The 8,607-nt window shown below is 42.1% G+C and overlaps 2 protein-coding genes across 2 annotated transcripts; one reads left to right on the top strand and one right to left on the bottom strand.

The window, feature by feature from the left end:
- The first annotated feature begins 6 nt into the window (after positions 1 to 6).
- Positions 7 to 3,608, top strand: LOC137914978 (translation initiation factor eIF2B subunit delta-like). Its single transcript, XM_068758457.1, has 11 exons — positions 7 to 48; positions 130 to 212; positions 576 to 608; positions 982 to 1,073; positions 1,177 to 1,291; positions 1,866 to 1,942; positions 2,082 to 2,184; positions 2,312 to 2,439; positions 2,656 to 2,833; positions 2,918 to 3,098; positions 3,263 to 3,608. The coding sequence occupies exons 1-11, from the start codon at positions 39 to 41 to the stop codon at positions 3,460 to 3,462; spliced, it is 1,200 nt and encodes a 399-aa protein (XP_068614558.1). The 5' UTR covers positions 7 to 38; the 3' UTR covers positions 3,463 to 3,608.
- A 193-nt stretch (positions 3,609 to 3,801) lies between these two features.
- LOC137914985 (all-trans retinoic acid-induced differentiation factor-like) lies at positions 3,802 to 8,222 on the bottom strand. The gene is made up of 7 exons (XM_068758464.1): positions 8,096 to 8,222; positions 7,809 to 7,942; positions 5,480 to 5,548; positions 5,067 to 5,138; positions 4,858 to 4,979; positions 4,690 to 4,790; positions 3,802 to 4,546 (listed from the first exon to the last, which is right to left on the bottom strand). Exons 1-7 carry the CDS (start codon positions 8,186 to 8,188, stop codon positions 4,442 to 4,444), a joined length of 696 nt encoding a protein of 231 aa, XP_068614565.1. The 5' UTR covers positions 8,189 to 8,222; the 3' UTR covers positions 3,802 to 4,441.
- Positions 8,223 to 8,607: the final 385 nt, after the last annotated feature.

Genomic DNA, 8,607 nt, shown 5'->3' on the forward strand with positions numbered 1-8,607 from the left:
AGACGGCCACGGCCAAAGCTAAAGTGCTGCCCAGTGAGATGTTGCCAGGTACTGTAATAATAATAATCAGCATCATCGGAAATTATATCTTATATAATGGAGAAAGTCACACCTTTCCAATATTTTCAGTGGTGAAGAGGCTTCCAGAACACGTCCAGGCAGACAACCCGGATGTTTTGAAGAAATTAGCGAAGAAACTGGAAAGGCAACAGGTCGGCTTACGTAATGCTTCATCTCTAAACATTTCGGTTGTGAATGTTTTGTCTCATTCAGTTCACATAATGACGCTCACACACTCACCACTGCGTGCTGTGGACAAACTGTGTGGTAATATGAGCATGAAATGTAGGAAAACACCATGACGGAACGAAAAAACTTTATTCAAAGAAGGTTGATGACTCGCATCGACCTAAAAGTCGAATCTTCACACATCTTCTGTAACGAGCTGTGATAATTGCAGTAAATGTCTTTACCCGTTGTCTTGAATTGTTGTCGGTAATAATAATAATAATAGTAAAACAAAAACAGTAGCGTTCTCCTCGCGTGACCGTGAGTGATAACCACGTTTCTTGCAGACACCAGAACACAAAGCTGCTACAAAGGTCCAGGTCTGACGTTTCCCGTTGTTTAACGCTGACTCTGGTCCCATCGCTGCTATTATTGTACTTCAGCTCTACTAATGAACGGAAGCATGTAGAATATGGAGGTATCCCGGCGGCATGTTGGTAGCGTGGTTGCTGTGCAGGTTTATACTTGTGCTGCTTTTGTTTGCTGTATTTACAGCGATATCCGTTCTAATAAAACTCGAGTCGTGCCATGAGAAGCGTCGTTCTGTTAGCGACGTAGCTCTGGGCTCTGTAGCGGCACACGTTTGGCTGAATGATGCCCAGGCTGTGCTGTGATTGTGTGTTTCCCTTACGAACGCAACTGTCTGGGATTTGGCGCTTGTGGTTTCTAATCTTTACTATTTATTTATTCTAGATCCCTCTCCGGCCAGAGTACGGCCACAAAGTCAGCCTGTTCTCACATCTCCACCAGTATAGTCGCAAAGCGCATCTAACCCAGCAGATCGGGTAAACGGATGACACGCCATGCGGCACCGTTTGTGAAGAGTTCGTTTAACTTTAACTTTGGATCACCTTAAATCTCACCGTTACTGACGTCTTGTCGTCGCAGCATCCCATCCACAGTGATTCATCCTGATATGGTTCGACTGGGTCTCCAGTATTCACAGGGTATTGTGACTGGATCCAATGCTCGCGCTATTGCCCTGCTGCATGCCTTCAAACAGGTACTGAGCACTAACTGCTAAGTCGTTCTCTGATTCACTTGTCTGTAGATGTCATTGTGAATATTGTTGCAGCTTTCATTTGCAGCCACAGAGTCTATTCTAGTTTCCCCTCTATATTGTTGTTTATGTTGCATCAACACTGTGATAATGTGTGTGTGTGTGTGTGTGTGTGGATATTCAACATAGATCCTCTGGAGCGGGCCAGATTTTGGAGCATGAAGGACTTTCCTTTCAGATTAAAAACTGTGAAAGAATAAAAATGTGTGACTTCTCTGTCGTCACACATGTTGCTCGGAAGACTTAGACTTCAACTCATAGTTAATTTCCTTCACTTAATTTTGGTTAGAACACTTAAATGTCTCTCAGATCCTTTTCTGTGCACTCGGCACATTTATGTCCCTATAATTTCCAATTTGATGCGTCATATTTATCCCTTTTCTATTATTCAAGCTCTTCATGCTTTAATTGTTCCCTCAAGTGGAGCTAGGCCAGTAATACCATCCTGCTTAATTTTTTATCATTATTGTGGACTGATTTGAGGACTGGAAAGTTAAAGCATTGTTTTTGTTCTCAGGTGATCAGGGACTATACTACACCTCCAAACGAGGAGCTCTCAAGGGACTTGATTAATAAGCTGAAACCTTATATCAGGTACAAAAAGGCTTTTAATTGTAGCCGATTCTCATCATTAGTGAACTACTGTTGCTATTAATGTTTCTCATCACTTCACTTACGAAATAACTTCAACTTACAGGCAAACATAAAACTGATTCCTGTCGTCTTCTTGCAGTTTTTTAAATCAATGTCGCCCTCTGTCAGCCAGCATGGGTAATGCAATCAAATACATGAAGAAGGAGATCTCCAACATTCCGAGTCAATGCAAAGAAGAAGAGGTTATTCTGTTATTTAGCTCATAATCTGGACAGATATTATAAGATGGCATTCCTAATACAGACACAATGTTGCTGTTTTTCACTCCCAAACTCTTCTTCCTCGTGTCTTCATTTATTTTCTGTTCAGGCCAAGAGCAAACTGCTGACTTGTGTTGAGCGCTACATTAATGAGAAGATCATTCTTGCTGCTAAAGCCGTGGCCAAGTACTCCATAGAAAAAATCAGCGATGGAGATGTCATTCTAGTTTATGGATGGTAAGTCATTAAATCTGACATGCGAAAACATTCAGCTGCAGAATCAACAGTTCCCATTTTGCCCTGCATTGCTTTATGTTATTGCTAAATACCATATAAAATAAGCACAACACGTATATCTTAATTTTGAACTCGGAACTTTCTCTTCTCTTTTTTCTCGTCTTACTCTTTCACCATCACCTTCCCGCCACTAACATCATTATCTCTTATTTCCAGCTCGTCACTCGTCAACAACATCCTTTGTGAGGCCTTTGAGAAAGGCAGGAAGTTTCGTGTGATAGTGGCGGACAGCAGGCCGCGGCTGGAGGGTCGGGAGGCCTTGAGGCGCCTGGTCCAGAGAGGCATCAGCTGCACCTACGTCCTTATCTCAGCCGTCCCTTACATCCTTCCAGAGGTTAACACCAATCAGTTGCAGATTCCAGAGCCTCGCCATCTTGTCGAACGCATTCTTCTTCTAATCGTTGTATGAACTTAACAGGTATCGAAGGTGTTCCTTGGGGCTCACGGGCTGCTCGCCAACGGCTATGTGATGTCCCGTGTAGGGACGGCACAGATCGCTCTGGTGGCCAAAGCCTTTAATGTGCCTGTGCTGGTGTGTTGTGAGACTTACAAGTTCTGCGAGAGGGTGCAGACGGATTCCTTCGTATCCAACGAGCTAGGTATAGAAAAGATATCCACTGCAGCTTGGCTTGTTGAATTATTGCACAAGGTTTATCGTCCTGTCACTTCAGATGTCCTTCCTGCCCATTCTGTGTCCCTTTTAATATAAACACCTTTACAAGACAACTACAGAATGAATCTGAATCCGTTTGTTTGTTTCCAGATGACCCCGATGACCTGATTGTGACACGGAATGGCAAGACCCAGCTGAAGCGCTGGCAGGAAGTGCCCTCGCTGGGCCTGCTTAACCTGGTATATGATGTGACACCGCCTGATTTTGTGGACCTGGTCATCACAGATCTGGGGATGATCCCGTGCACGTCGGTGCCCGTGGTGCTGCGAGTCAAGAACGTGGATCAGTGAACCGCCTTCTGCTCAAATCGACCTGCACACAGAGGCGGTTTCTATATTTGATGGGGTCGTGTGCGCTTGATTACCTGCACACAACCAAAATATCGTGCTTTTAGCATGCAATAAATATATATCAGAAGTGACATACACTTTTTAAACAGAGTCCGTTTGCATTTTTCTTTTGTCAGGAATGAATAATTGTAGATTTAAGGAGGGTTTTGGTTAAAGCGTAGATTTTTCACTTGATTTTACACCAGAACATTTAATATCCAGTATACAAAGCGAACGAGCTCACAAAATGCTCCCACAACAGCATGTAACACTTAATCAGCCAGAAACAAAGGTGCAGTATCTCAAGAAGAATTTAATTTTTTTAATTCTAGTTTAAACGCATCAGTTAAACAGCATAAAGAAAAAGACATGAAGTAGTGAAACATTTCTTGGCAAAGTGCTTTAAAGTTTCAATAAAAAATACATAGTGAGAAATATTTTCCTAATTGCTACCAATTATTATTTGGCATTACATTAACTGATAATCTAACATGAGGCATTTTAATGACATTTCAAGATAAGTTGCTCATCTGAACAAATGCTTGTATTTGTGCAGTTATTTGGAAGCTTGAGCAAAACAAAATCTTTCATTCTTAAAAACCAGAAGTGACTGAAGAACAAAATACAGATTCATGAATGTAAACCAAGAGCAGGCTTAACGTTTTGATTCGTTTCATCGTGGAGACAAAACGAGAAAGATGTAACAATGGTCAAAAACCTGCTGTAGTAGTCTTTTTTAATGTTTCCATTAATTCAGAATTTTATTAAATACAATTTCAATTTAAAAACAGACTCAATAGTGTCATCAGCAGTATCTAGTGTGTTTAGTAGCTCATAACGAGGGTGCAAAATCAAAGTATGTTGAGAAGAAGTCCGGGATCACCTCAGACTCCGTTTCAGCGCAGCACAACGTTGGAGATGATGAAGATGCCGTTCACGCTCAGAGTGGCTTCACCTTCCGCCGCTGGGTGATCCACAGCAGGAAAGTTAGCACAACAGTAGCCGCTCCAAGAGACGCAAAGACGTTGAGGGATGGGAACTCGCCCTAACAACAAAGGAAAAAGAGCATAAGAAACGAGTGCAGCAGTATTAAACTTCTGGAATAAAATCAGAACATGCAGGAGACCTAAGCGTTCTAGTTTCTTAGAGCTACACGAAGCTTCACATGGCTGTGCCTGCAGGACTGACCTCGCGGAGACACTTGTATCCATGATAGTTGTCCGCACAGCTGCACCCGAAGAATCCGGGGCCGTAGCGGCCGCAGAGGGAGTTCTCTGGGCAGGTTACGGCTGCGGGCGGTCAGACATTAGGACGAGCAGATCTGAACAACTGAAGGATTCTGAGACGGGAACTTACACAGCTGTCCAGTCTGGTTGCACATATTTATCTGCCCTTTGCAAATACGATTTCCATCTTTGACCTCCACTTTTTCCCACGAAGTGTTGCCTCCCAGACAAAGTAGGTCCTGCGGCAAAATCCTGCATAGACACAAAACAGGTACAATGAAATAAAACTTTCATTTGTACACGTATTTTTTTTTCCTCTCAAAGTTTTTATGTACTTACAAATAATTCAACTCGACAAATCCTTGAAATATTGCATCGCTGATGTTGACGAGGGGATTGAGCGAGAGATCTCTGCAAAGCCGAAGTTCATAAAGTAAACTTTTGAAAGGGCAAAGAAAGTTTTCATACAGTCATCAGTTTAAAATAAACATTCATACAATACTTGTTTGGGAAAAGATGCAATTACCTACTATTGTAAAAAACCGTATTAAGGACTAGAAGAGTTTTGATTCTCGTCACCAATGAGAGGGACGTTTTTAATTTGCGACTAGGAATTGAAACTTGAAGCTGCACAACATTTCTTGAGACCAACGGTGCAGAGATCTTCCAGTTTTCATGTGACACAGGCCCCTATAATCAATCTGCCCTCAATGTTGTCTCCAAGCATATAAAAATGTATTTACTGCACACACATCATTAAGGCTGTTGATGCTCCCGAGAGATCCTTCACGTCAGTCAGTGAACAATTGGAAAGATCCAACCTGACACACACACACAAAAAAAATAAGATGTTGAGAAATCAACAAAACAAATTAACATTTAAATCTTACCTTTTACAATAGGAAAGGCATTGCAATCAAAATGAAACAGTAATGATTGATAAAGTATTATTTTGACTATTAAGTGTCACCACATCTCGTACGACAGGGGCATCTGAGAAACTGAGCATCTTGTAAAAAGTGAAACGTTTTCCCATAATTTAATTCAAATGGAGAACCCTTTAAATATTTCAGATTCATTACACATAAATCAAAATGTTCAAAGTCTTTTCTCTGTAATTATGGTTTTCAGCTCTTGAAAATAAATAAAAAATGTGGTAGTTTAATATATTAGCATTTTTGGAAGATCAGTCAAAGAGTCTGTGTTGACTTTGGACTTAATAAAACACAGATGACGACGATGGATCCCGAACCATCACTGACTGTGGAAACTTCACACGGGACTTCAAGCAGCTTGGATTCTGTTCGTCCTGCAGACTGTGGGACCTTGATTTTCAAAGGAAATGTCAAATTTACTTTCATCTTAAAAGAGGCGTCTGGATCACTGAGCAATGGTCCTTTGCTTCTCCTTAGCCCAGGTGAGATGCTTCTGATGTTGCCTCTGGTGCAGGAGGGGTCTGACACGAGAAATACGCTTGCAGCCCGTTTCCTGGACACGTCTGTGTTGTGGATCTCGTTGCTCCTCTCCTTGTGAAGCTCACCAAAGTCCTTCAATCAGCTTTGCTTCGCAATCTTCTCAAGGCTGTGGTCATCCCTGTCGCTCGTGCACCTTTTCCAACCACAACTTGTCCTGCAAGTCAACGCCCCATGAATATGCTGTAATGCAGGACTCTGAACGGCCAGCCATTTCAGCAATGATCATCTGTCACTTCCCCTCCCTGTGGAGGATGTCAGCGAGTGTCTTCTGGAAAACTGCCGAGTCAGCAGTCTCATTATTGCAATAGTGAGTACTGAAACTGACAGAGACTCACGGTGTATAAATATATATATGGCAGTTCCATCCTCAACATCCTTCTACCGATATAGTCCCTGTCTCTCCTCTAGACGTGTCCAAACCATCAAAGTCTGGTCTCTCTGACTTTGTCTCCAAAATGTCTAACCTTCACTGTCCCTCTTATTGTCTCATTTCTAATCCTGTCCAACCTGGTCACTCCCAAGGAGAACCTCAGCATCTTCATCTCCTCCTCTTCTAGCTCCGCCTCCTGTCTTTTCCTCAGAGACACTGTCTCTAAGCCGTCCATCATGGCTGTCCTCACCACTGTCTTGTAGACCTTTCCCTTCATCCTCGCTGACTCTCTCCCATCACATAAACACATCTGATACTTTCCTCCTCCCGTTCCAGCCTGCCTGCACACGATTCTTCACCTCCTTTCCACATTCTCTCCATCACTCTGCACTCTTGACCCGAGGTACCTGAAGTCCTCTCCCTTCTTTACGTCTGTTCCCTGTAACTTCTCTGGTCCCTCCTGAACCTTCTCATTTACACACATTTATTCCTGTTCATCTTAATTCCTCTCTTTTCTGGAGCAGACCTCCACTTCTCATAATTCTCCTCTACCTGCTCCCTGCTCTCAATGCAGGTAACGATGTCATCTGCAAACATCATTTTCCAAGGAGCTTCCTGTCTCCCCTCGTCTGTTAGTCTATCCATCACCATGGCAAACAAAAAGGGGCTCAGAGCGGATCCCTGGTGCACTCCCACCTCTATATTAAACTCCTGTCACTCCTACTGCACACTTCATTGCTGTTGCACAACTGTCATACACGCTCTGAACTACTCTGACATACTTCTTTGCCACTCCAGACTTCCTCATTCCTCACCCTGTCATAGGCTTTCTCTCGAATAGATGCACAAAGACACAATGCAGCTCCTTTTGACCTTCCCTGTACTTCTCCATTGCTAGTCTCAACAAAAACATTTCATCTGTGGCACTCTTCATCTGCATGAAGTTATTAGTCTTCTTTCATATATATACACAGCCTAAATGATGATTTACTCAAACTTCAAATTAAATATTCTAATATTTTTAGATGAAGCGTTTTCTATTTTTGAGCTGTAGACCATAATTATAGAACTAAAAACACATGTAATATTTTAGTTTACTTGTAATGAGTCTAGAATATACCCATTTTCCATTATACAGTATATTCTACTCTTTGGAGCTGCAGTTAGGCCACTTCTTACTTGGCGTCCAAAAGTCAAACTTTTTCCAACATTCAGGAAGGCAACACTGAGTCCTACCCGATGATGCGTTCAGGGTCGCTTTTGTTGTCACTTTTCAAGCAGCAGCGCCTGTCGATGCGACCAGCGGACGTGGAGCAAAGCCGGCCCACTGCGGTGTCATTTAGAACCGTACCGCTGCAAAGCTCACATACCTGTTATTGCAGATTAAAACAGAGAATAAATACTTAATAATAAACAACGACATTTCCTCCCGTCCACCAAACGAATCCGGGTTCCATTGTGGATGCGGTTGTTCCATCTGCTCGCTCCCGTAAAAACGACTTCTGGTTGGTTTTAAATCTTACCTGCTGCTCCGTCAGTTGATGACTTGTATTAAAACAAAAACTGATGATTAAAACAAGCACTCTGTGTTTGAGCTGGCTGCCCACAGCTTTCATTTTCCTCGACCAAAAATCACATGATACTACTGTAGTGATCACGTGACCGGAAGCTGCTCAGTGTTTTATAATTATTCTGCAGCGCAGTCAGCGATTTAGAGGAAATGTGCCGCAGTTAGTCTTTCGCTGAAGCAGCGTTATTATATTGTATTATTATACGGGAATACATAAAATAATAAATATGATAGTTATTTTGTATAATCAAATGCCGTTGTTTTGATTCGGAGTTCTCGTGCGTGGAATAAATTATACATTTTAAACCTCACGAGTTATTTGAGTATTTGTTTCATCGGAAAAATATTTTCAGCAGTAAATACAACCTGTCAACGAAACCAAAATGTAAAAAATAGTTGCTAAAATTAAAAAGGAAAAAAGACGCTTTCAGAGTCCCTTTGGACTGCACTATTTGTAGTGTGGAC

The sequence above is a fragment of the Brachionichthys hirsutus genome, unplaced genomic scaffold (assembly GCF_040956055.1).
Source record: "Brachionichthys hirsutus isolate HB-005 unplaced genomic scaffold, CSIRO-AGI_Bhir_v1 contig_327, whole genome shotgun sequence".
NCBI classification, from domain to species: Eukaryota; Metazoa; Chordata; class Actinopteri; order Lophiiformes; family Brachionichthyidae; genus Brachionichthys; species Brachionichthys hirsutus.

Bases quoted from the DNA above. Each gene is read 5' to 3' on its own strand.
- LOC137914978 (XM_068758457.1), top strand. The intron at 1,292-1,865 runs GTACTGAGCACT...TTTTGTTCTCAG, and splicing joins TGCTGCATGCCTTCAAACAG to GTGATCAGGGACTATACTAC. The intron at 1,943-2,081 runs GTACAAAAAGGC...GTCTTCTTGCAG, and splicing joins AAGCTGAAACCTTATATCAG to TTTTTTAAATCAATGTCGCC.
- LOC137914985 (XM_068758464.1), bottom strand. From the start codon at position 8,188: ATGAAAGCTGTGGGCAGCCAGCTCAAACACAGAGTGCTTGTTTTAATC. The intron at 4,980-5,066 runs GTAAGTACATAA...GTGTCTATGCAG, and splicing joins TTTGTCGAGTTGAATTATTT to GATTTTGCCGCAGGACCTAC. The intron at 4,791-4,857 runs GTAAGTTCCCGT...GACCGCCCGCAG, and splicing joins CAACCAGACTGGACAGCTGT to CCGTAACCTGCCCAGAGAAC.